Source organism: Exophiala xenobiotica, assembly GCF_000835505.1.
Source record: "Exophiala xenobiotica strain CBS 118157 unplaced genomic scaffold supercont1.5, whole genome shotgun sequence".
NCBI classification, from domain to species: Eukaryota; Fungi; Ascomycota; class Eurotiomycetes; order Chaetothyriales; family Herpotrichiellaceae; genus Exophiala; species Exophiala xenobiotica.
Window position 1 is genome coordinate 2,827,111 of NW_013562490.1, and position 25,227 is coordinate 2,852,337.

At 52.0% G+C, this 25,227-nt stretch overlaps 12 protein-coding genes across 12 annotated transcripts; 9 read left to right on the forward strand and 3 right to left on the reverse strand.

Moving 5' to 3' along the window:
* Nucleotides 1-266: 266 nt before the first annotated feature.
* Nucleotides 267-2,012, reverse strand: PV05_08836 (uncharacterized protein; the record flags this gene model as incomplete). Its single annotated transcript, XM_013458377.1, has 4 exons — nucleotides 267-808; nucleotides 874-1,324; nucleotides 1,376-1,669; nucleotides 1,743-2,012. The coding sequence occupies 4 exons, from the start codon at nucleotides 2,010-2,012 to the stop codon at nucleotides 267-269; spliced, it is 1,557 nt and encodes a 518-aa protein (XP_013313831.1).
* A 1,108-nt stretch (nucleotides 2,013-3,120) lies between these two features.
* Nucleotides 3,121-4,628, forward strand: PV05_08837 (uncharacterized protein; the record flags this gene model as incomplete). Its single annotated transcript, XM_013458378.1, has 2 exons — nucleotides 3,121-4,230; nucleotides 4,285-4,628. The coding sequence occupies 2 exons, from the start codon at nucleotides 3,121-3,123 to the stop codon at nucleotides 4,408-4,410; spliced, it is 1,236 nt and encodes a 411-aa protein (XP_013313832.1). The 3' UTR covers nucleotides 4,411-4,628.
* Nucleotides 4,629-5,057: 429 nt separating this feature from the next.
* Nucleotides 5,058-6,651, forward strand: PV05_08838 (uncharacterized protein; the record flags this gene model as incomplete). The annotated part of the gene is made up of 5 exons (XM_013458379.1): nucleotides 5,058-5,343; nucleotides 5,393-5,700; nucleotides 5,745-6,108; nucleotides 6,172-6,380; nucleotides 6,454-6,651. The coding sequence occupies 5 exons, from the start codon at nucleotides 5,058-5,060 to the stop codon at nucleotides 6,649-6,651; spliced, it is 1,365 nt and encodes a 454-aa protein (XP_013313833.1).
* Nucleotides 6,652-7,529: 878 nt separating this feature from the next.
* PV05_08839 (uncharacterized protein) lies at nucleotides 7,530-9,122 on the forward strand (the record flags this gene model as incomplete). The annotated part of the gene is made up of 1 exon (XM_013458380.1): nucleotides 7,530-9,122. The coding sequence occupies one exon, from the start codon at nucleotides 7,530-7,532 to the stop codon at nucleotides 9,120-9,122; it is 1,593 nt and encodes a 530-aa protein (XP_013313834.1).
* Nucleotides 9,123-9,619: 497 nt separating this feature from the next.
* Nucleotides 9,620-10,808, forward strand: PV05_08840 (uncharacterized protein; the record flags this gene model as incomplete). Its single annotated transcript, XM_013458381.1, has 1 exon — nucleotides 9,620-10,808. One exon carries the CDS (start codon nucleotides 9,620-9,622, stop codon nucleotides 10,745-10,747), a length of 1,128 nt encoding a protein of 375 aa, XP_013313835.1. The 3' UTR covers nucleotides 10,748-10,808.
* A 518-nt stretch (nucleotides 10,809-11,326) lies between these two features.
* Nucleotides 11,327-12,399, reverse strand: PV05_08841 (uncharacterized protein). The gene has a single exon (XM_013458382.1). It carries the CDS (start codon nucleotides 12,334-12,336, stop codon nucleotides 11,392-11,394), a length of 945 nt encoding a protein of 314 aa, XP_013313836.1. The 5' UTR covers nucleotides 12,337-12,399; the 3' UTR covers nucleotides 11,327-11,391.
* A 611-nt stretch (nucleotides 12,400-13,010) lies between these two features.
* On the forward strand, nucleotides 13,011-13,814 carry PV05_08842 (uncharacterized protein; the record flags this gene model as incomplete). Its single annotated transcript, XM_013458383.1, has 1 exon — nucleotides 13,011-13,814. The coding sequence occupies one exon, from the start codon at nucleotides 13,011-13,013 to the stop codon at nucleotides 13,812-13,814; it is 804 nt and encodes a 267-aa protein (XP_013313837.1).
* Nucleotides 13,815-14,269: 455 nt separating this feature from the next.
* Nucleotides 14,270-15,514, forward strand: PV05_08843 (uncharacterized protein; the record flags this gene model as incomplete). The annotated part of the gene is made up of 2 exons (XM_013458384.1): nucleotides 14,270-15,402; nucleotides 15,428-15,514. Exons 1-2 carry the CDS (start codon nucleotides 14,317-14,319, stop codon nucleotides 15,512-15,514), a joined length of 1,173 nt encoding a protein of 390 aa, XP_013313838.1. The 5' UTR covers nucleotides 14,270-14,316.
* PV05_08844 (uncharacterized protein) lies at nucleotides 15,174-17,023 on the reverse strand (the record flags this gene model as incomplete). Its single annotated transcript, XM_013458385.1, has 2 exons — nucleotides 15,174-16,827; nucleotides 16,881-17,023. 2 exons carry the CDS (start codon nucleotides 17,021-17,023, stop codon nucleotides 15,663-15,665), a joined length of 1,308 nt encoding a protein of 435 aa, XP_013313839.1. The 3' UTR covers nucleotides 15,174-15,662.
* Nucleotides 17,024-17,339: 316 nt separating this feature from the next.
* On the forward strand, nucleotides 17,340-18,482 carry PV05_08845 (uncharacterized protein; the record flags this gene model as incomplete). Its single annotated transcript, XM_013458386.1, has 2 exons — nucleotides 17,340-17,406; nucleotides 17,530-18,482. 2 exons carry the CDS (start codon nucleotides 17,340-17,342, stop codon nucleotides 18,480-18,482), a joined length of 1,020 nt encoding a protein of 339 aa, XP_013313840.1.
* Nucleotides 18,483-18,710: 228 nt separating this feature from the next.
* PV05_08846 (uncharacterized protein) lies at nucleotides 18,711-21,890 on the forward strand. Its single transcript, XM_013458387.1, has one exon. It carries the CDS (start codon nucleotides 18,930-18,932, stop codon nucleotides 21,438-21,440), a length of 2,511 nt encoding a protein of 836 aa, XP_013313841.1. The 5' UTR covers nucleotides 18,711-18,929; the 3' UTR covers nucleotides 21,441-21,890.
* A 1,453-nt stretch (nucleotides 21,891-23,343) lies between these two features.
* Nucleotides 23,344-25,206, forward strand: PV05_08847 (uncharacterized protein). Its single transcript, XM_013458388.1, has 5 exons — nucleotides 23,344-23,562; nucleotides 23,612-23,889; nucleotides 23,938-24,097; nucleotides 24,179-24,470; nucleotides 24,522-25,206. Exons 1-5 carry the CDS (start codon nucleotides 23,391-23,393, stop codon nucleotides 24,991-24,993), a joined length of 1,374 nt encoding a protein of 457 aa, XP_013313842.1. The 5' UTR covers nucleotides 23,344-23,390; the 3' UTR covers nucleotides 24,994-25,206.
* The last annotated feature ends 21 nt before the right edge of the window (nucleotides 25,207-25,227 follow it).

The following is a 25,227-nucleotide window of genomic DNA, read 5'->3' on the forward strand; positions in this document are numbered from 1 at the left end:
ACAGAACTTGAAGCATGCCTTCTAGTCTGGTATTTTCCGGTGGGAGCGGCTCGAGCCAACTCCAGTGGAGAGCAATCGCCTATGACCGCTGGGTGATGCGCTGAACACCGAGGCCGATAAGCATCAGCCATCCGCGGCATCTGTGTCTCCTTAACTTTAGTAAGCATTTCGCCCTGCACGATTGTATCGTTGAACAAGAGAAGACTAACAAGATTGAAGGCCGTCATAATCCTTAAAACTCCCTCACTCAGTTTTCAGAGCCCAAGTCAATTCTTGTGTTCCACTACTTCCTGCTCAGCAACATCGTCCTCCCGCTTCTTCTCCGGCTGTGCGTAAGTCTCTCCTGAAACTGCATGCTTATTTCCGTAGAGTCCAATTTTGTACCATGGCAAGGTGAAAAGAACGTCCATGCTCTCGAGTGACCTGCCCTTGGTTTCAGGTATGGTCACCCACACCCAAATTCCGCCCAGTATAGTGACCGCGGAAAACATCCAGAAGGTCCCCATCGGAGACAGGCCTCCATCAGAGACTGGGAGCAGCATGTTAGGAACCGCTCGACTGTTCCCATAGGAGTTCGCAAAATGTGCACACATCACCAACGAGGTCGCTGCGGCTCGGATCCGAAGAGGGAAGAGCTCAGCTGTGAGTAGATACTGCATGCTATTCCACCCCATGGCCCATCCAAACCCCGAGAGGAAAATCATCACAATTGCCCCTGTAGCGGCTTGGGCCTCAGAGGGAGTTGGTTTTTGTCTGCGATGTTCGACACTGCCGTCAAAAAGACGGCAACGTAGATCATCGAGATTGACTGCAAAAGAATACCGATCAAGAGCGATCGTTTTCGACCGACGATGTCCACCAGGAATAGCGCACAGATAATTGCTGATACGAGTTTGACGACGCCAAAGATGGCTGTGGCAAAGAGGGATTCATTAGAGCCGGTGACACCGAGGATCGCAAATAGATTGACGGCGTAGATCGTGATTGATGGGCCTCCGGACCATTGTGATAGGAGCTGACCCCCGAGACCAATGTAGACGCGATAGAGGTTGCCCGGTATGAGGAACATCTCTTTCACCAGACCGAAGAATCCCGTTCCGCGCGTAGCCTCTTGCTCCTCGCTGAGACCCAGGCGGATCGCTGCAGGCTCCCTTTGAACGAAAGGATGGTCGCGGGGGGAGGATTGTCGAATTTTGTGCAAAATCACCTGTGCGCGTTCGTCTTGGCCAGACTTGATCAGGTATCGTGGTGATTCGTAAACGAGGAAAGACAATGCTAGGATTATGGTGGCGAACATCAGGTGAAGAGTCGTGGGCACCTCCTTCTGCGAGTCAGTGGCTGTCTAGGGCCGTAAGAGGAGTTAAGGATCACATACCCATCTGGCAAGCCCATCCCTCATATGGATAGAACAAGCCCAGTTGGCAAAATATGCAAGCATAATACCAAGGTAAACGGCCCCGGTAAAGGCACAGGTACAAAGACCTCTCACAGATGGCGGCGCGACTTCAGCCAGGTAAACTGGAGCAACAACGGTTGTCTGACCGATTCCAAGCCCCGCGATGAAGCGGCCAGCATAGACCGCGCCCAAGTGGCCGCCGTTGGCCATGAAGATTGCGATACCAAGGATCAAAGCATGCAGAGGATTCGTGTCGCCCACACCCTCCCAAGCCTGTCACATACCAGAAAGGCTCTACTAACCGTTAGCGGGCTGCAGTATCTGTCTCTCACCTTGTTACTTACACAAGCGTACCTCCAATGCTCCCAAGATTGACCATGGCCGTGACATTGCCTTTAATGTTGGCAAATGCAGATTGACCGAGCTCATTGATATGCAGTCGTCGCTGAAAGTCCTGGAAGCTGAAGACTCCGCTCACAAGGCCCTCGTCGATTCCTCTAGCCGCGCCGCATAATCCAAAAGTGAGAACTGCCAGCCAGAGGCGCCAGTTGAGTACTTCTTTAGGCTCGTCAGCCCTGGAGAGTTTGAACACGTTCATAAGCTTTCCTCCTGCCATAGCTTGCAATCCGCGATGGACAAAATATTGTAAGATGTCGAGGAACGCCGCCGGACCTCATGGTGGTACTTATATGCTGATGGGCGGTAGAGAACGAATACATAGTCCTTTGATGGCGTAGACACGGTCGTAATGCGTCGCGCAAAAGACCGCCATAAGGGACCTGGCCGGTGCCTGGGATATGGAGGAGCATTCTCCTGCTCGTATGAACTCGCCGTGATACCTAAAAGGAGTTAAGTTTACGGGCCCAGTAGGGTACTCGTAGCTCTTGTCAGGTGCAACGAGGTCGGCATGGTGACCATGTTAAGGAAAGCGTCACCCCCGATCAACGCCACAAGGACTGCATGTTGAAAAGACCCACCAACTTAGAAGATATCGCTTCAATTTCCTCAAGCGACCCTTCGCCAAAAGTTCATGTTTCCTATCGACACCCACTAGAGCCGCTCTTTTGGAATAGCTCACCATCTGTCACTGATGAAGAATCTTTCCGACTTTGACTAGATGTGCTTCACGCCTATACCTTTGACACGTCTATGGCCTTCCTTTCCTGAGCTAAAGCGGTCAGTCCGGCCTCCCCGAAGATACTGGTAGTCATCATCAGACCACATGGTCCAAGGACATCAGAAGCAAGCCCGCCGTCGCGCTCGCACCTTCACGGGTTGTATCACCTGTCGACGGAGGAAAGTGAAATTTAACAGTCCGCCGTTTCCCTGCGCCGATTGTCGTCGGCTTGGGTTGGAGTGCATCTCGCCTTTCACCCAGAATCTTCGCCACAGCGAGTTCAAGTTCAATAATGAACATGAGGGAAAGGCGGGAAGCAGGCCAGACCTCTCTCCAACATCAGCAGGCCATTCAAGGGAATGTCTCGATCAAACAACCAGTATTAGTACTGGATTTCCCAGCCACTCCGAAATGCCGCCATTATTCTCGTACGATTCAAGTCTAATACTACAAGTTGAGGAGCCGGATCCCCTGTTCCCTGCACCGAATCAGCACGAGGAGTGGGAAGGGGTTGACTTTGCCTTCTCGGAGCGCGTCTCTGCTACGGGCGCCGTTTGGGTTACAAGATCCAGTTTCATGGGGCGATTTCGACATCGCCTCTGCTGCCATGGTGACCGATGCCCCCAGCCTACGAGGAAACGCATATCAAGATTGGTGGGATGATCTCCAAAACACTGCTCCAGAAATGCCCGCAGTACTACTGCCTTGGGAGACCCAAACAGTTCCGGCATACCCAACGCAAACTCCTGAATGTGAGGATAAGAGCGAGCCGACGGTGCCGTCTGTTACGCCTGAGAAGTCTTTGCTTAACTTTGCGACAACTTCACAAGTCTGGGAGCCTCCACAGATCCGGGAACTATTCCTTCCCTACTCCTCTTCCGCCACTTGCGTCCAATGGCGCATACTTGATCATTATACCACCTGTTTATCCTCAACTTTGACGGTTAAAAAGTCTCAATGGAGCTTTTTCTCGTATATGACACGCTTGGTGGAGCGGACTCCTACCTCCCCCTTGAGGAACAGTGTGCTCGCGTGGGCGGGTACACATATTGGCCTCACGGACAGCAGTATTGCGCAAGTGGTCCAGGACCATTATGTCGCCGCCTCTAAACAAGTGCTAACAATGACAGCTGATACGCTCACCAAGGGATCGATGGTAACGAAAGGCATGACTGCACGTCGTTCAGATATGATGACCATGGTCTTGCTTTCGTTCTTTTCCTTGTGTCAGAGGGACATCATGACTTGCGATTGCAAGATGTTTCGCCGCCACATGTTAGCGTTGAGAAACCTCATCTTCGACCATTGGCGGAAATTTCGGGAAAGCCTCAACAGTGTTGGACTGAGAATTCTACTCTGGCTTTCTTATCTGGAAGTTCGAGCTTTAATATGGACCCCGTCTGAGCTTTTCAATGAGCCGAAGCACCCTAGCATCATTGAATTCCTAGGTAGGAACGAGAATCTTCACCAACTATACCGCAAGAGCCGATCGTACCTAAGGGAAGCGTTTGGTGCAGATTATCCCAGCTCCGAACTCAGGGATGATATGCTCCAGGATGCGGCCAACTCCAAATGGCTCGATCTGATGTTGCTCACGAGCCGTATCGCGTCTCTGAAGTGGAACGGGGAGGCCAAAGACTGCAATGGTTCCATGATCGAAGTTGTTGATGAGAGGGCTGTTCGCGAGCTACAGGCGGATCTGGCTGAGATAAATGAGGTACGATGATTTCCCCCACAGACATAATACCAATGGGTTGACCGTGTCACATAGGACTGTGAGCTTTCTTTGCAGAGCTATGAGGATGGAGGAACCATCGTGGTTAGCCGATCCTCCTATCACTGGCTCAATCTGAGAATGGCACACAACTGTTCCCTATCTTGCTCAACCGGTTTATAAAGGCAGACAGAAGCATCGATTTGGAATCCGCCCATGCAGCCAAAGAGACTTTGAAGATCATCCTCAAGTTGAAGAATGCGAATCTTCTTCATAACCCGCATACAATATGGTCGCCCCTTGCCATTTTCATTGCAGGTATCGAAATCGAGGACGAGATCTATCAAGACTGGATTTTGGATTTATTAGCAGGCTTCCTCATCTGGGGTCCAAACATGGGCTAGGTTCGCGACGCATTGAAAGAGATTTGGTCGCGTCGGAGAGCTGACAATCGTCATGTCTCGATAACCTCGGTAATGAGAGACCATGGCCTAACTCTCATAGCTTGAATTGTAAATATTGGAGCACAGCATGTCACTGCGTTCAGCCGATATAAGGCGAGATCACCACCGGTAATAACTCCGTACCATCATGTACCAATAGTAAGTGCGTGCGATGAGCCGTGGACTTATCCGCTAAAGGTAGTCATTCTGGTCGCCGAAAGGCCCTGCATTTGGTTTAGCCTCGTGATATATATTGACTGATTCGCCTTGCCGGCATCTAAGGCACGCTGTTAGAGAACGAAGAGCTCTCACTTAGAAAACGACTGTTTCTCCAAATAACTCGGGTCGTGGGTGTCGAAGAAGATACCGGGAATTCCACCTGACAGCATGGGATCTGTTACGCCCGGTTTCGAGCTTCGCCAAACTCAGATGCACCGTCTATCGGCTTCGGAAACGGTGACAATGCTGCGAAAGGGGTACCTGACCGTCTCTGACTATGCTGAGCGTCTTCTGTCACGGGTTTCTGAGCGAAATGATACGGTCAATGCCTGGGCATACTTGGACCCGCATCTCGTGATGGAACAGGCCAAAAGACTGGATGCCATCCCAGCGAATGAACGAGGTCCTCTTCACGGAGTCGCTGTAGGCATCAAAGATGTCCTCACGACACGAGGTAGGCTCTGGATTCGCGGCCGACCCCTCTTGCTGATGACAAAGCACAGATATGCCGACGCGATATGGCTCGCCCATCTTTCAAGATGACAAACGCACGTCAGTGGACGCCACAGCTGTCCTCATCCTGCGCTCAGCCGGTGCCCTGATCTTTGGCAAGACCAGCACCACCGAGTTCGCCGCCACACACCGCGGAGGAAGCTGCAGGAATCCGCACAACACCGACCACACCCCCGGCGGTTCATCTTCAGGTTCAGCAGCTGCGGTTGCTGACTTTCAGATCCCAATCGCCATCGGTTCTCAGACTGGCGGGAGTATAGCTAGGCCCGCTGCTTACACTGGCGTCTATGGATTCAAGGTACGCCTGGCCTGTTGACATGATATCCGAAGCTGATCTCCTAGCCTACATGGGGTGCTGTAGCAACTCAAGGAATGTCCCAATTTTCTCCAACCTGCGATACGCTGGGCTTCTTTGCTCGCACCGTGCAGGACCTGGAGCTATTGGCACCCGTGTTTCGGCTTCCCCTGCAAAAAAGGCAGGTATGGGCTGCTAATGGCGATCCTCGGGTAGCCTTTCTGAAAACGGCTGCTTGGGAAAAGGCAGAACCTTCATTACAAGAGGTGTGGGAGGATTGTAAAACGAGCTTCGGCAGACTCGGTGTTAGCTACGCAGATGTTGAGCTCCCACAAGAGTTCACAAATCTTCAACTTGAAGGGTGGCACGACGATATCCTTACATTCGAGGCTCAAAGGACCTTTCTTGGTAGTAAGTCTGGACTTCTTCCACTACTTCTGCCGACATCCGCCTGATCAATGATGTTCGCATCAGTGTATTTGACGTCAAAAGACATACTTGATCCAACAATAGTTCACCGTCTGGAGAAGAAAGATGTCAGTGCAGATATAATTCTTCAGAGATACAACGGCTGTGTTGGGTTACGATCCGAGTGGGACGAATTCGCACGGAACTACGATATCATTATCACGCCAAGTGTAACCGGTGAAGCACCCCATGGCCTTGAATATACGGGAGATTCGGTACATCCCCCATACAATCTCTCCCATCTACTTTTCAGGAAGAGCCCCAAGATTTACTGATCACGATTGATAGTGCTTCAACTCCATGTGGACATTGCTCCATGCTCCCGTCATCAGCGTCCCCGGACTCAAGGGAAAAGGCGGTCTTCCGCTCGGGCTCAGCGTTGTCGGATCGAGATATGAGGAATCCAAGGTATTCCGCGCCGCACAGTTTCTGGCAGACGTCTTTGCAAAGAGAGAAGTCTTGCAACCAGAGGTAGGAGAGGGGTAGTGAATGCGATCTGTTCTCTGACTCACTCCCTGCTCACCACCAAGGTCATGTCGATTAGCCAGGTCTCTGGGACTTAACCATTACATATACATCGCATCCATGTCTCTGCACCCACCAGAGAAGCTTTTGTCTGGAGTGAGTCTCAACTTCCTGCTACTGAACATATCCGAGTTGAGTCAGGTGTACGAAGTAGCGTGCAGACTTCCTGCACAATAGACATCGAGCAAGGTGGTGCAGTCGATTACCGCCGAATCGATGATTCCCAGTTGTGCTGTCGAGAGAAAAGTTCTAAATCTCCTGGTAAGTCCCCGTGCTGATGGTCATGTTGCAGGCGAGGCTGACAGAACCAGGGGAAAACTGCCCTGGGTTGCTGTTCCCACTCTTCCATTCCCTGCCTCTAAGTTAGTGCTTACACACTTTTCGACGTGACTGGCGTCGCTTTAGAAGTGTCGAGTTCCTTCTCACATGAAAATGATTACCCATTCACCTCTTTCTACGAAAATACTCCATCAGAATGATTTAGTTGTCGGCAATTCCGGGTAAATGTCCGGCCATGTCAGCATGCAAAGACCCCTGCCTGGTCTCAGATATATATGCAAGCGCACCTATCAGCGCTATTGCTAGCTCTGACCTACGGATCACTATGACAGATCATGGAGCAATATTGCCATGAAAGTGTCCTATCACAGACGGACAAAGAAGCTGACGAGGTCTCACTTCTACAGTGGCAAGGCTTGTTCTCACGCGTGGACCCTACAAGATGAGTCGATACCGCCTATACCCCTTGTGACGGATGTCCTGCTGGACATTCACTTGGCTATATTCACACCTGCGCAGCAAAGCATTAAACACAACGGAGGCATCTGTTGGTTAACTCTATGGCACTTTCCGTGATCCAGGCTGGCGTGGCATTGACTATTGGCCTACTCCTTCTGAAAATCCTCAAGGGACGATCTACCAACAGCAGCGCCAGACCTTTACCTCCAGGGCCGAGACCGATACCACTCATTGGCAACCTACGAGACTTACCTCCACATGGCGAGCAAGAATGGGTACACTGGTCCAAGCACAAGGACCTATACGGTCCTATCAGTTCTATCACAGTCATGGGTCAGACGATTATCATCTTGAACGATGCGCGGTCCGCAACTGAGCTCCTCGACAAGAGATCTGCTCTCTACTCCTCGCGACCAACATTGACCTTTGCATTTGAGATGTGCGGATGGCTCAACTTGATGGGAGGTCAACCGTACGGTGAGCGTTTCCGAGCTTATCGAAAGCACGTCCACAGTCTCATGGGAGGATTGCACCTCCTTGACAAATTCGGCCAAGTCCAAGAACAAGAAGTTGGACGCTGCCTTCTCCGGATCCTTCAGAAACCGCAGGATTTCGTGGACCACCTCCGGACCGAAGCAGGCGCTATCATTCTCAAAATCGCTTACGGATATACCATCGACGCACATCGTCCGGATCCGCTTGTCGTGCTGGCAGACGAAGCTCTCGACCAGTTCTCGCAAGCGACCGTCCCAGGAAAATGGTTGGTCGACACCCTGCCGGCCTTGAAGCATATGCCGGACTGGTTTCCTGGAGCCGGGTTCAAGCGTACGGCGAAGGAATGGAGTCGGACACTGCACGCGGTAGTCGAGGCACCTTACAGGTTTGTCGAACATCAAATTACCGACGGGACAGCTCCAGACTCATTCCTCGGCGACTCTCTCAAAGACGAGAAGCTTAGCGCCCAGCAGCGGGTCGAAGCCAAATATACAGCAGCATCTCTCTACACAGGCGGCGCTGATACGACCGTGGCTTCGCTTTCCATATTTTGTCTTGCCATGACCATGTACCCAGAGGTTCAGAAGAAAGCTCAAGAAGAGATCGACCACGTTATTGGAGACCAACGGCTGCCGACATTCCGTGACCGCTCCAATCTGCCTTACATCGAAGCTGTTATCAAGGAAACTTACAGGTGGCACCCCATTGGACCCATGGGTCTTCCGCATGCCTCGACTCAGGATGACGAATACAACGGCCATCTCATACCCAAAGGATCCATCTTGATGCCGAACACCTGGGTCTTTACGCATGACCCGGAGAGATATCAAGATCCAATGCGGTTTAATCCCGATCGGTTCTTGCCGACTGAGGAACACGCTGCAGAACAAGACCCGACCAGGTATATCTTTGGGTTTGGACGAAGGATCTGTCCTGGACGCGCGCTGGCCGACCAGTCTATATACCTCACCATTGCCCAAACGCTGGCTGTTTTCAACTTCTCGAAGCCTGACGGGGCTGACAATCCTAGCCCTAAGTTCACCGCTGGCGTTATCAGTCATCCGGAACCTTTCCAAGCAAAGATCAGAGTGCGCGATAGCCAACGTGAAAGATTGATACGGCAGATCGAGGTAAAATATCCATGGGAGAAGAGCGATGCAGATTACTTCAAGGGCGTGTCCATGCCCAAGGGTCACTAGGGTTGGTTTAGAAGTCCTGGATTCAGCTATGAGGCAGTTGCTCTACAGTATGTGCAGCAGGCTCTGGACTACTGAAGTGGCGGGGGGCGGATGCGAGGCATCAACGATCAAATCATTTGCGTGGGAACCGGGTACAGACTGTGGTGAATATTCGCATCATCGCGGCCATGAGATCTGCTTACTACTACTGCCTACGTAGGACGTACTTATCGTGCTGTTGGAGTTCGCATATAGTAATTAGTTGCGTTGGGTGGTTGGCAAAGCCGAGGGTTCATTATATGCGGAGACGACTTCACGACCAGACCCCAATTTGCCTTGCCACTCATTCAAACTTATTTTCGATGGTGAAATTGAACTTCTGCGTATACACATGCAAAATAGGTTGCGCTCTGGGCGATACATGAGGTCTTAAAAAGACTAAGGACAGTTTGTGACATGAATCCACGTTACAGCGCGATTGAATCTTCTTACGAGTCTAGTACCCTACAGCCATCATCATGGCTTCCTTGTTCAGTCCAATGAGCATCGGCCACTGCCACTTGAGCCACCGTCTGGTGATGGCGCCGCTGACACGGCTCCGTGCAGCTGAAGACAATGTGCCGCTGCCCATGGTCGCGGAATACTACAGTCAGCGCGCCGGTGTCCCGGGGACCCTGCTCATCGCGGAAGCCACTGCTATTTCCCTCGCCGCCGCAGGGAGAGACGTCAATGCTCCTGGCATCTGGACCGAAGAGCAGATCGAAGGCTGGAAGCAGGTCACCAGCGCCGTGCATTCCAAGCAGTCGTTTGTGTTTCTGCAACTGTGGCACGTGGGCCGGGCGGCGCGACAAACAGCACTACAAGCGAAGGGCATTCCGATGGTCAGCAGTAGCGATATCCCGATCGAGGAGGGAGGCGTGGCCCCGCGGCCCATGACCGAGGAGGAAATCGAGCAGTGCATCAAGGACTTTGGGACGGCGGCACGGAATGCCGTCGGAGCAGCCGGGTTCGACGGCGTCGAGATCCACGCCGCCAATGGATATCTGATCGACCAGTTCCTGCAGGATACGTGCAACAGGCGCACTGACAGCTGGGGAGGCAGTGTTGAGAACAGATCGCGGTTCTGCCTGCGTGTCGTCGAAGAAGTCGTCAGACAGATTGGCCCGGCCAGGACGGGGATCCGTCTCTCTCCGTTCAGTCCCTTCGCGGGGATGGGCATGGCGGATCCGATCCCACAGTTCACCAACCTCATTCGAGGCTTGAAGCCGTTCCAGCTGGCATACCTACACCTCGTTGAGCCGCGGGTCGCTGGAAACCAGGACGTGCACCCCAGAACGACGCAGAACCTGGGATTTGCGGTGCAAGAATGGGACAAGTCCAGGCCCCTGCTACTGGCGGGAGGCTACGACGGCGAACGAGCGAAACGAGCTGTCGAACACGATTATAAAGATCGGCAGGTGGCAATTGTCTTTGGCAGACATTGGATCTCGAATCCCGACTTGCCTTATCGGCTGAAGCACGGTCTCGAGCTATCACCCTATGACAGAGGAACTTTTTATGCTGTGAAGCAGGCGCATGGCTACACAGACTATCCGTTCTATGAGGACTTTCCGGATGCGCGGCAGAAAGTCATTTCCGCTTCGTGATTACATGGTTGCAAGATGCAACCAAGAAGGAGATTGATGTGAAACTTCCAATGGAGGTGGTATCTCCTAAATAGAAGTATAGTAGACGTGTGTTGTATTTGTGGGTTGATAGAAGTATAGAATCTGCTGGGCTTTGACGCCGCGTCTGCACCATGATATGAATTTGAATGGCCGCAAATCGTCCTTGTCGGTATATCGTTGTGCCTCAAGCAGAGGAAAGAGCGGTTCGCCCAATTTTCGAATAGGGAAGAAAAGTACACCTCCACAGATTTCCGTTGCGTGTCCATCAGTCAGTGGTAGCAGATCGGTTCACAGAGTACATCGAGGAAGGGTCTCCTATTGGAGAGCGACCCGGACATCTCAGTTAGCGGCACATCAGATGTCTTTTCTAACTGTTCAATGGCGCATCGCTACTGGTGCCCCGGACCACATGCGGTTTGCATATCTGGAGGGAGGATCCGCCGAGTTACAGACCGCTTCGGCGGCAGAAGGAAGGTCGAGTGAGGGCTGGATGCGCGGATTCCACAGAGCCACGACGAGGCTGCTTTGAGATGGGCTACGGGTGAGCAGCTGTAGGTCCATGGGAATACAATCAGTGGAACGGAGGAAGCAGAAGGGTCCAGCAGACGTCGCGGTATATTTGCTCAATCTTCATCTTCATCATCGCTGCTCGGAAAATCTAGACCCACCTTCTTCTTACGCTGTCCAGGCGGCAGACCACCTGGTCTCTGGGCGAGCTGCGAACTCGAGGGCTGTCCAATTTGTGGTCCAGCTTGGTGAAGAGCTCCCGGTAACGATTGCTTTGCCATCTCCGGACTCGTCCAAGTCGCGCTCTCTGTCGTCGTTTCTTCAACTCTTTCGACCACCGCGTCAGCAATATTCTCGCTTTCCCTGACAAGCCTCTCAACCTCCCGGTCGACCATCTCTTTTACGTTAGCACCTGTGCCAGCCTGCTTCTCTTGCAATAACTGTAGCTGCCCTAACGCGCCTATACGTAGGATATTCGCATCTGGAAATGCCATGCCCATTTGTGCTCGTGTCTGCGCGACTGTGTTGTTGATCCGCTCCAATTCAGCTTCCGTCTCTGCCGTGGCGTTCTCGGCACCGCCATCTCTGACTCCATTGGCCGTGTTGTTCTTAGCAGCGACTTTCCTCCGGACTGCTTCGGCTTCTGCCTCTCGTGCGGCTGCGGCATTGTGTTTGCCTATTCGTGCGGCAAAGGCTAGGAGGGTATGGTAGTCTATCTCTGAGACCTTGGTATCTTGGCCCTCCTCTTCGTCGTCCGACTCGTCAAGGATAGAAGGGTGGACTTTGACAATCTCTTGTCTGAATGAGACGCACCCACGGATCGTGTCTTTGAGCTGAGACCGTAGTTCTTCCACCTCGGTACGGAGCTCGAGGATTCGTGCGTAGTTCTGTTGGTGTCGCTGAAGGAGGGTCAGAGATGTTGTAAGGTTGTCGTCGTCCGTGACCAGGTCCTTTGCAATCTGAGGAGCACTGGCGAAGGTGTTGGTTTGCGCGAGGGATGTTATGAGGGAGTCGAGATGGGTTTCGATGGAGTTGAGAGGATCGAGGACGAGTGATTCCATGCTGAAATCATGCGAGGACTGATCTATCTGAAGCTTCGGGCGTCTAGTCTCGCACGATGATCAATTTCTAAGGAGTACGAATTATCTCCTGCCCATCTGCGGAGAGTTCTCAAGGTCGGGGGAAGCCTTGGCAGGCGCGTCCCCGGGGGGGTGGTTGAGGCTCCATCACTCACGTCGCTCATATCACATACATAGGTATTAATCCATCTCCTCCACTAAAAGCGTCAGCCTGATAGATCTTTACTATCAACCTGCACAATAGCCATGAACAGATTAGCACTGGTCTGCTACGATTGTATGAGAGGAGAAACGATCGAGCGACGACTCCTGTAAGTCGATATCTCTGGCCTAACCGGTCGAGTCCATCGAGCACTGGACAACCATGCGGGAGGTCACAATTGATAGGATGTTCTGCTACGCCTTGGTTATTGCATGAAGGAGCTCGGTTCGTGGCTTGCGTTGGCTTATGCAGGTCAGGTCGTCCAATGATAACCCCTACAAACCATGCGGCCAAGGGGCTTCTCACAAATGTGAATTGCCAGGAGTGTCACCCCAAATTTCCGCTTTGTTGTCACTACTTAGTACAGTGACGACCTCAGAAAAAGAGTCCTGAACGCTATCTGGTAGACTCTCGACTAAACTCCCACTCCGAAGCGGGTAGAGTTCTGGCAACCATGTGCTGCCAGATCATTGAAAGATACGCGGGTTGTCGCTGCCTCTACCACAAGCACTCTCTTGATCACTGTCAGCGATATGGAGCAAAAGGTCATCCTACCACCGAAAAGACGATCTTAGTGGCATTCAACTGCCCGGACCACTGGGCGAGAATTGTTCAAGACCCAGTCAATAACCCAGCTGCCCTTGACACGCCGCAGAACTTCCAGGCAAAATTGCACAACAGTGGGACACAAACCACGAATACTTCCTCATCGACGACTCAGACCGACGCTAATATAGCTACCGTCGTCAATCTATTACCTACTACAAGAGCTCCTCAGATCAACAATGTCGACGATAAGCAGGATCTTCCTCGCCCATACAGATGCCCCTTATGCGATCAAGCCTTCCACCGTCTGGAACATCAAGCAAGACACATTCGCACTCATACAGGAGAAAAGCCACATATGTGCCAGTTCCTTGGCTGTAGTAAGCGCTTCAGCAGATCCGACGAGCTGATCCGACACTCGCGCATTCACAAAAACCCGATCTCGCATCTGACCACCAAAAAGACTGTTATGCTTCCCGAAATGACGCGCCAACAGAACGAAATTGTCATGAACGCCGATGGAGGCACCAATCCCGAGCCCGTGGCTCCAATATCGCCATTTCAGTCTCCTCGGCTTGAGCAATTCCCAGCGTTTCTCGTCGACCACCGGAGTCGAGCAGAAAATGCGGAGCATGCGCATTATACGCAATGGTTATCAACTCCGGACCAAGTATCTCAGAAGTACGACCATGTTTCCCCGTTCATCTTCTAAAAGTGAAACTCATCAATTGTACAGGTCCGACCACCCTACCAGCTATGCCTCTTCTCCGGCCCATGATCTCGACTGGGAAATACAGGCAGGGAAAACGTACCGCCCACATGGACCTAGCCGACGAGACAGCCAGGATCGTCGCAGCCACGATCTTCAAAGCTCAAATCTCTTGGTCACGCAGAGTCGGTCTGTCAATGCCAGGTCAAGAAGCCCAAGCCTTGAGAATCTATCATCGTCGTTGAGCAGTACGAAGCACTCAACCCGTGAAAGCCGTGAACAAGCCCTTTCCATGAAGATACAACGTAGTGTTCCAGCTTCCCAGAGCTCAAGCGAGGACCTATTAAGTGAAATCTCCCCACGTGGGCCCTTTGATTCAGCTTTGCTCAACAAAAGCGGAAGCAGATCTGCCCGACGCGGACCTTGGTTTCCCGATGAAGATGCCACACTGCTACATCTCGTGAGAACACAGGGCCCTAACAACTGGGCTCGTATTTCCCACCACATGCGACACCGGTCTCCCAAGCAGTGCAGAGAACGGTATCACCAAAATCTTAAGCCGAGCCTCAACCATGAACCCATCTCGCCACAGGAAGGAGAGCTCATCGAGCAGCTTGTGGGAGAGGGGGGAAAGCGTTGGGTTGAGATTGCTCGGCCACTTGGGAATCGAAAGCGCGATGGCGTAAAGAATTGGTGGAATAGCAGCATGAATCGAAAGACCACTTCGGTTCAGCAAGGTAGCGGCACCAAATCCGTGGGATATCGAGAGGAGCCTGCGGCAGCCATACAATCAGAGTCCACCTTCTACTCTGAGGGGGAAGAATCTTTCGTTCTGGACCCATCGTCACCACCGGAAGTTAATTTCGAGCACGATAACAATCTGGACAAGGCAATGGCGGAGATTGTGCAGGGGCTTGTAAAGGACTTCCTGCTGCTTTTGAAAGCCCTTGCTACTGATTCTCCAGAGCATTCGCAGCATCCATCCACATCCTCTGGTACTGCTTCCCATAGACTCACGAGCCCTACGTCTACAAGTGGCACAACATCTCTGACGAGTATTTCACAAGTCAATGGATCCCGCCGCAGTGACGACGATGATATCGGAGATGAGCACAGACAACACAAGAGGCCTCGATTCGTCGAAGTTGAGCCGGACCCCCCGTCGTCAAAAAAACTCCTAGCATGTCCGTACGCGAAGCACGACCCCGAAAGGTATTCCGAGAGGAACACAAACCGAAGTGAGACGGCTTATCATAAATGCGCCAGCAAAATTCTCACCGATATTCCTCGGTTGAAGCAACATCTTTATCGCGTTCACAAGCGGCCTGAGTATACCTGCTCTTCGTGCTTTGCGTGTTTCGAGAACGCGCAAAGCCGGACCAGTCACGAACGGACGAGATCGTGTGGAATCTTGGAATGCCCCTTTGAAGAAAAGATGAATCCAGACCAATACAGAGCGGTCAAGCGAAGGCAGGTGGGCCAAGACTGCGTCGCATCTTGGTTCGCAATCTTCGCAATTCTGTTTCCCGGTGCTCCTTTGCCCGACAACCCCTACGTCGAATGTACCGAGACTTTGATGATAGGCCGAATTGTTGGTGAATTCACAAATTTCGTAGAACATGAAGCGCCTCGAAGACTCGCTGAGACGATGGGAGTACACATTTTCGGTGTCGGTAACCAAGGGGAGCACCAATGGTGGTTAAATCAGGTCCTTGAAGAGTCGCTACCGACTGTACTTGCCGAGATACGTCGTCAATTCCAGATATTGACGGAAACTCAGGTGGCAGGCCGTACGACAATCCGCACAACAGACTCTCGTCCAGAATGTTGAGATAGATATCGGTGGCAATCTCAAGTTTTACGGAAATAGTTTCCAATGGTGTTCTTCTGCGGACTTTTCTCGACCGTTTTGAGCTTCTTGGATTTAGGCTCGTCTTCGCCGTCTTTCTTCTCCGGCTTCTCGCCGATTTTGAGGAGCTGCATCAACTCCTCGAATGCTTCGGCAGGTACCACACCACCGCTCGCCTCTTTGTGACCTCTAGCGAAGCTCTCGCCGAGCCTGTCTTTAAGCCCATCAGTTGAGAGGTCTGCCGCAGCTTTCAGACTCTCAATGATATTCACAGGTGGGTCCCGTAATCGCGCACAGCGAGCGATTCGACAAGAGAAGTTGACCATGCCAGGCAAATAACCAGAATTTGCGCACACCACTATTTCCAAGGCCTTTGAATTGAGATAGCCAGCCCACCGTGTCGCGATGACAGGGTGGACCTGTGCTGGAGTGTTGATGCGCAGGACTGCGATCCGGCCATCAGCGCTGAATTTGGGCGGAGTATGCGTGTTGATCTCGACTTCCTCGTTGATCTCAGCACGGGCACCCTGAAGTCGACCGTTGCTCAATAGATCCTTGGGATCGGTAGAATCAAGCAGTGCCGTCCAAGCAGTTATGACATCGTATTTTGATGTACGACGAGGAGCGTTGACGAGGGAAACTGCATCATTGATGGACTTTTTGGTGTGGATTTTGAAAGCCTCCTTCATGTCAGGAAAAGGTGGCTGCCATTTCAGTGTATTCCCCAGATCACCGTGTGTTCCAATACAAGCGAGATATGCGCAAGAAGATTCGATACTGGCATCAAGAGTTTTGCATATCTCATACGTGAGCAGGGATGTTGTCGAGACTGGTGGATAATGGCACGCAGACACGACTTCAGCTCTCTCCGGAAAGTGATCGCTCAAGTGATGGTCGATTATGAGGGACTTTGTGCTGGAGGAATCAATGACAGGAGGTCCTGCTACGGAGCCCTGATCCAACACGAAGATATAAGATGGGTTCTTTGCCGCCATAGCTTCTCGTTCGGACTGGACGTGGATGTTTAATCCTTTCTGAACCAGATGCACGTCAATCAGCGACTTGTCAAGGCCGAGAGCCGTCAGAGTTCGATATAATGTGACGCCAGATGAAAGGCCGTCAGCATCTTTGTCCGGCACGATCAAAGTCTTCTTGCCACTCGCTGCACTGTAGTCGTTAGTCATCGCAAATCGAATCCACAGAGGTTTCTATCGGAGTACCATTCTTTTATTAGTGCTCTGGCTTTCTCCATAGCCTCTTCTGGAGCCGGCCATATTGCTTTCCCATTCTCGTCCCGTTTTGGCTCGACATCACAGTAGTCGGGAACCTTTGGGCGAGGTTTTGCAGTGGTGGTCCGCTTCATGCCTCTTGAGCCATTAGCGTGAGGTAAGGGTATGAAGTTTAGCAGCAAGGGTCGAATATCAGGCGACAGTAATGCTGTGAGAGGAGTCCGGCAGGCACTTGGAATAGCTGTGCGGCACAGCCTTATAGTTGTTAGCATAGAGAGGCACAAAGTATAAGGAGAAAGGCCTGAAAGCCCGAGAAGAGATAGCGTGAATGATGACGTCTGTTTCTTAACTGGCGTCTGTCAGACGTGGTGACCAAGGGCTCGTTGAGCGAGGGTCAGCACTGTCAGAGAGGTGTATTCGACAAATTCAATGTCTGACAAGCGCTGCTTAATGTATGATTATGATGCCCTTAAATCCATCGAAGAGACTCCTCCACCTCCTCCTTACTATTGTCGCAGTATGTAGCATATTCTATCAATCAGTCTGAAAGATGGGCTGAAGCCATCATAAATGTCTATCAACATGGCAGCAGAAGAGTCAGTGATACTCCTTCTCCTATTCTTGCTTGTCGCAAATTCAGATTGTACGGCTGTTCCCCTTAGACCTTTCGCTGCACGCACTTATGCTGCCCTCGGCGACTCGTACGCTGCCGGCGCGGGTGCTGGACATCTGATATTCACACCTAGTGGGGGCCTTGGTTGTGGACACTATTCGGACGCTTACCCTGTGCAAGTTGCAAACAGCACCAACTTGGACATTGAGAATTTCAAGAACCTCGCTTGTGGTGGAATGACCAGTGTCACAGTGCTGCGTGATCAAGTGCCTCATATTGGTGGATCGGATGTTGTAACTGTCACAGTCAGCGGAAACGAAGTCGATTTCTTCGTTGTGCTCAATGAATGTGTCTATCACTGGTGGCCATCTTCGACCTGTGAAGCAGAGCTCGCTAAGGCCAGAGGGCTGATAGAGTCTCATGTGTTATGGGACAATTTCCAGGCACTGGTTCGGGGAGCTGGAGAGAAATTACAGCCTGATGCCCTGTTGCTGGTAACAGGCTACGCCAGGTTCTTCAACGATCACACCAATATATGTGATCATGTCACATTCAGCCGGACGCGGCCCTTGGACTACCTCACTAAGGCTAAGAGGAAGACCTTAAACCAGCTGGTCATGATGTTGAATGACGTTATTCGAGCGACCGCGGAGGTGCATGGCGCTGTGTACGTGGATATTGATGCAGCATTCGAAGGGCATCGCTTCTGCGAGGAGGAGGTGCAAGAGCCCGATCTCAGAAGACACGAGACATGGTTCTTCAACCTACCGTCAGCGGAAACAAGCATGCATGTGAGCGAGCAGATGTTGCGTGTTCAAAATCAGAATCTGCAGGCACATGGAGGGATCAATAGGTTGCCGAACGGGGATTTCCCAAACATTGAAACTTGGAGGGTGTTCCATCCCACAAGCCTCGGGCACAAGGGCATCGCGATGGTGATCATGGATGAAGTTCTTGCGCGTACCGCTGGTGGGAAATAATGTTCGCGACTTTGCATTTCAAGCGGCACCTTGGGTCTGTTCAAGGGATGTTGATGGAAGAACAAATCAACGCCAAAAGGTGTCCACTGGCAGTGAGAGATTCTGGGAGTAACTTGATGACGTAGATTTTCCCTGCATCTGATTGGCCGGTGGAGGACGCGTCGCTCACAATCGAACACGCGACGGACCGATCGTTCACATTCCCATTCCCATTCCCACTTCCATTTTCCAAGCACTACACATCCCCGTACCAAACTATCCACCTGCAACACTGATACAGCAAAAGATTGCCTGGCGGAAGGCTCAGAAGACTTCACAACGACGCTGTTACCTACATCCACGATTCGCGCGCTGCCAGCAAGTTCCATCATGCGCTACTAACCTGCATCTCAATGCGATGCCCACAACCCTACAACCGGCCGTCTTGTTCGCTTGCTCAGTCCAGCCATGTACTTGCCACGTCTATTGATATCTCAGCTTTACACGAATCTCGTCCGTTCACATCATCCTCTTTCGCCGCCTGTCCTTCTTCTGGTCGCTCTCGAACCGGACTCATTATGTGCCTGCCGTATCCTCACCTCATTACTCAAACGCGACTATGTCCCACACAAGATCCAGCCAGTCTCCGGGTATGCAGACCTTGCAAGAGCCGGAGAAGAGTTGGTGCGGCCTATGAAAACCACAGCAGGCGGTAGCGGAGGTGTTGTCATCTGCCTCGGAGTAGGTGGTCTTGTTGACCTAGGAAGCCTGCTGGGTCTGGAAGATGAAGACATTCCAGAAGTGATGGGCGGCGTGGAGGTATGGGTTCTAGATGCCAGACGCCCCTGGAACTTGTCCAATATTTTTGGTGGACTGCCCTCGGAACCACAGGTTGTGGAAACCGACACCAACACAAGGAGGACCCGGGGGGTGGAAAAGGGCTGCATTCAAAAGTCATACAAATCAGGCAAGGGTGGCATAATTGTCTTCGACGATGGAGACATCGATGCTGAACTAGAAGCGGAAAGAGAAGCATACTGCGCGTTGGTGGAGATGCCCCAGGTGGAAGAAACTGAGAGTGATGACGATGATAATGATTTGGAGGACGAGGACAGCCAAAATACCTCCTCAAGGAAACGAAAGTCTTGGTCCGACAGAGATGGAGAGGACGCCGACATTGACCTAGACGAAGAACGGCCACGTCAACGGCGGAGGAGTAATTCAGGCTCCTCCATTGCCTCCACGCCTCGAAGCAGAACTCCTTCTTCCTCTCAGCCGACCTCACCAGCCTCAAAGCCTCCCTCGCCAAAACCACCAACAGCGAAACAACTTCGAAAGCGATTACGGAAAATACGAGAAAAACACGAATTAGTCCTTCAACAGTACAACAGTATGGGGACGTCTTACTCGGAGCCCATATCAACTCTGGCCTACTCCCTGGCCTCAGCCCTGGGCCGGGAAGATAACGATCTCCTATGGCTTGCCATCATCGGCGTCACATCTCTAGAACTCTACGGCCATACCTCTACTGGTCTAGGGACCTCCGTCTCTACGACGAACACGCACGAGCACCACAGATCATGGCGCTCAACGCGCTCCTCGCAGACATACGCCCTCTTACGAGACGAAGTGCGTCGTCTCAACCCTCCACCAGCCGATCAGTCACCCACCATATCACCCGGCGCCGGCGGCACAAGCTCGCCCAGCGACACCTCCATCCGACTTTCCCCAGATCCTCGCTTCCTCCTTCTCCGACACTGGTCCCTCTACGACAGCATGCTCCACTCACCTTACCTGGCGTCACGACTACATGTCTGGAACGAGTCTGGGGTCAAAAGGCTGCACAAGCTCCTTGCCAAGATGGGCGTATCACTCACCCAGTGCAAGCAGACCTATACGCATATGGACATGGACCTGAAGAAATCGCTCCGCCAACGACTCCTCAAATATGCTGGCGTGTACGGCCTGGATGACCTCGTCCCATCTGGCTCGGGCCGCGCATCCTATGACCAAGAAGGATGGGGCTTCATCCGGTCTTGGGGTTGGAAAGCACAACTCTCCGCCGTCGATGTCGGCGTTATACTCGGCGCCATACTTGACGTTGGGACAACGCATATCCCAGCCACGCCATCCATCTCATATTCAAGCTTTTCTGAATCTTCCCAGCGGACAAATACCGCCGACGACGTGCCCGAGCGGTCCCAAGCCCTATTGCCGCGGTTCTTCGCCGCATACGACGCCCTCGCTCCAAATCAACCGCGTCATCTCCTGGCTGCAATCCCTGTAGCCCAGCATCTGCTCCGGTCCGTCTTACGGACGGGCTCGTCACTGCTGATGAAGCATCAGATCCGCCATCTGCGTGCGTTCAGGATGGGCGTGGTCAAGGACGGGCCTGATCTCGCGCTGTTCGCGAATAGTCCCGGCGCGTTGGTCAAACTGGCATTGTGGGTCGGCGAAGCTGTTGCTGTGAACGAGCGGGACAAAAAAGGTTCTGAGGGTGCGACGCCATTGGTTCTCGCAGCCCTCGATGAGGTGAGGGGGACATACGTCGTCGTGGGGACAGGTGGGGGTATTGGTGGAGGCGAGGATCTCGATGCACGGAAGGAGAAGGCGGAGCGAAAGGCGAAGAAAGAAACGGAGCGAGAGGCCAAAAGGAAGGTCAGAGAGGAGAAGCGGGCGGCGAGGAAGGCGCAGCGGGAGTTGAATGGAGATGATAGTGATTTTGATGATAGTGAGAGCGAGTCAGAGGAAGAAGAAAGCGACGAGGAAAGCGAAGATGAGGATGAAGAAGAGATGACAAGGCGGAACAAACGTGGGTACGGGCATAATCGATTTGGCATTGCATTCCAAGAGGTTGTGGAAGAGACGAACGCGAGAGTCAAGATTGACAGTTTCGACCATTGCATTGTCGAGGTGAAGAAGGAAGATCTTGGAGGGTTCTTGGAGGGGTTGAGTTTGAAGGCTGTTGTGGGGAGATGATGTGATGGACTGTGGTTTGAGGGGAGTGATTGTGATGGTGATGGTGATGGTGGAGAATGGTGTCTTGATGAGTCTGTTTACGCAAAGCGCTTACGTTTTCCATTTGCATATGCTTGGGTTTTGGTTTCGTTGGTTGCGGCATGGAGCATTTCTGCGAATGTACAGCCATTACGACTATCGTGGCCTGGCAAGCAACGATGGATTGATCGACATGGACGGTGTTAAATGGGCATTAGCATGAGCATACTCCGTATAAGCCTGGCCTTCATGATACGTTGCGGACCGGCATGATCCAAGATGAATGCTGCTTTCTCAGCTTGAAGGGCTCGGAGAATATGAAAGCGGTACTGTCAGGATTTGGCTGCTCGGTGTCCTCCACTGAGTCTGGGGTCCGCCCGTACAGTAGACTAGGCGTCGCTCTTCGAAAGGGCCGGTGATGACATACAACGGGTTAGAAGATATGATCCGCTCGGTGGCTTGACATCAAGAAGGTTAAACAAGTGATGATGAAGGTCCGGCATCTTGCGGTCGAGATATGCGCATTTTAGCGGCCTATGTCATCCTCGAGACGGTCAACGTCTCTCAGACGGGCTTTATGTCCGTCGTCGAAGTGCCAGGCTCATCCGGCGGTGTCGTCCAAATAAAGATCGATATGGACGGAGGCATAGACCGAAAAGGGAAGACGTCCGATGAGATACCTCTTACGGCTGTAAGGCTGCTGCTCACGCGAGATCCGCAGCTATACTACTCGTACATGGATGTATGGAGTAACCTTGCACGGAAATAATACCTCTATTCTTTTCCAGGTGTTTGTTGTCGTCCTTTCTGATGTCCATCTCAAAGACCCATGTTGGCACAAGCAGTCTCCCGGGAGAAGGAGCATCTTCGCAACTTCACACCGGAAGGCGAGTCTCTAGCTGTAGGCGGTAGTACCCTCGTACTACCCACCACTTCGAGCGACTTCCGGGGTATGCTCTCCTTCTGAACACAATCCGAAGATCTGGCGCAAAGCTGTCGGAATGCGTCCAAACGCCGTTGGCATGCCCGAACATTGATACAAATCACTAACCATTGGGGGCCAGTTTTGGCGGAGATTGAACCAAACAAACATCACGGGGGTCGAGAGCAGAGGTCAACAAATCTATCGATCGGACACATTCATCATTCTCTTCCAGGAATTCACTTCCATGCCAACGACTTCATCCATTCGGCAACAAAACACAAACCGCTTCACTGTGTGCAGGGGACTCCTATCTTGACACACCCAATGGCTCACAGGAGACAACAGCCGTCTGTACCTTACCTGTGGCAAGTGTAACCCGTCAAGTTTTGTTGAATGGCCTTCCCAATTCGTGGTAAGGCGTCCAAAGCGCCACCAACTCGACTGGCGCGGCGGAGACGGCAAAAGTCCCATCTGTATGGACCGTCCGTGATGGTCCCTTGCATAATCAACGCCTCCCGCAGCGTGGCAGGAACATGAAACACCTAACCACGTTCCGGCCATATTTTGCCAGGAGGGATTACAACAGTCTTGAGTTTCGATCGAAAGTGCATATCATCATCACCAACCAAGCCAAGCACCAGTCATGCATAGCCTTTGGCAAAGAAGAATCTACCATCGTATCCTCCTTCATCCCAAAGACTCCACTCATGAAATTGTGCCCTTCGCGGGCTGGAAGCGGCTTGAATCCTTACGAGATTTTTAAGCGAAGACACCATACCACGTCTAGCTCAATATCCTGGGGTGGACGGCACTACAAGCGAAAGTGTCTCCTGAAAAACGCGTCTCACCAAAGGACAAGGATTATCGATCACTCCAGTCCAGGGTAGACTTGCGAGGAACTCCATTTCATAAGGCAGGTTTTCATCCTCATTCGAGCCCACTCGTTATATCCTCCCTACTCACAAAGCCATGTCTCTGGTCCTATTCGTGCCTAACGAGCAGTCACCATGTTGTCGTGCGCGGTAGCATTTGCCTTCCTCAGCTTTATTGTTGGCTGCTTCGCCGCAGATCAGGACATCCTTACGATCCTCAACCAACAGAGCGGCGTATCAACGTTTATTTCCCTGCTCGAACAATTTCCTGATTTGGTCGATACATTGAATGGAGGGTCTTTCAGTGGTAAGGATCGTTCTTGAGGCGACAGTGGGAAGATACTGACAGTTGGAAGTCCTCGCACCGAACGATAAAGCGATAGCGGCCTTCGCAGATGCCAATCCTTATGTGACCTCGCAAGAAGACGCGGTACTAGCCTTGTTGCAATATCACTGTGTCAATGGCACCCACCCCTCAGCTGGTTTCGGTCTTCAGCCGCTATTTGCCCCAACCCTTCTCACCAACTCAAGCTATACCAACGTGACGGGAGGACAAGTGGTGGACATAACGTCGCAAGATGGCACACCCACAATTCTGACCGGAGTCAAGGCTGCGTCGCATCTCGTCGAAGCTGTAAGTGATTTGCGGGAAACAAAGCGAACCGGACACTGATTCAAATAGGATATCTTCTACCTCGGCGGACTCATCCATATTATCGATGCGGTGTTGACCATACCACTTTCGTTACCAGCAACAATCACGAAAGCCGGGCTAACCGATCTCATTGCCTTGTTGAACAAGGGAGGATATTTGACACCAGACTCGCCAGCCGTGACTATCGGTAGGTCCTCGAGCTTTTCACCCTTGAAAATCCCTCTTCATATGCACAGGAACACCTCGTACTGATGCGGGCCCTACACAGTAAATACCCTTTCCGACCTTACAGTATGGGGCCCAAACAATCCCCAGTTTGGCGCATCATTCACTGGCTGGGACGGTCTGTCCAACGCCGACAAACTTGAGATATTCGAGTACAGTATCACTCAAGGACAGGTCGTTTATTCATCAGATTTCAAAAACAATTCTGAGCTTCTGACCCTGGACAAACTATCTTTGACAATGACAAACACAAGTGGTGCGTTCTACGTCGACACTTCCAAAATCACAACCTCAGACTATCTTGTCTCCAATGGCGTGCTGCAAATTCTTGACAGGTACGAGTTTTTGCTCTTCTTCACGACGTAACAGCTTACCCGGCTTGACAGTCCCTTGAACCCCAACACCACCGGTCAACGCCCAGCCTCTCTCCCTTCCGTTTCGAGCGGCGGATCCAGCGGGCTCAGCGCTACTGCTGGAGCAGGAATTGGCATCGCCATCGGTGCCGTCGTTCTTGGCGGTGCCCTTGCGACAGCCCTGTACATACGGACAAAGCGTCGTCGACGAGGACAAATGGGCGAAAGGCAGATGCTCGACGGCGAGTCTCGAGAGCGCGTTGTATATCGTTCCGATCCCAGTGAACCTCCCCCAACATACGAACTTGATACAAAGTCAATACGTGGAGGTCGAGATGGCGGTAGGAATGGTGGTGGAGGTGGTACCACCACACACGTCTTCGAAGTTCATCATCCTCCGAAGCCGCCCTCACCACTGGAGATCGATGGCACAGAAAGAAGTCGGATCAGTATCACGATTCAAGGCAGTCCTCCACGACATCTGGGCTTCCAAGCACGATACTGATGACGATTCTCATATACATGCCCATACGCACTGACGGAGGAAAAGGCCCTCGAATTACGAGGACAGTTTGTTAGACTCCCGGTGCTTTGATGTTGACGTCCCAGATAATGAACATTCTTCTACCCTGTTCGGCGTTGGTGGGAGGTCGGTGGGTCTATTTGAGGACCTGCACAAAGCTGTACCAGCATATTGTACAAGAAAGTTTATTCAGCTTCAGCCTGTTCCTTAGAGGTC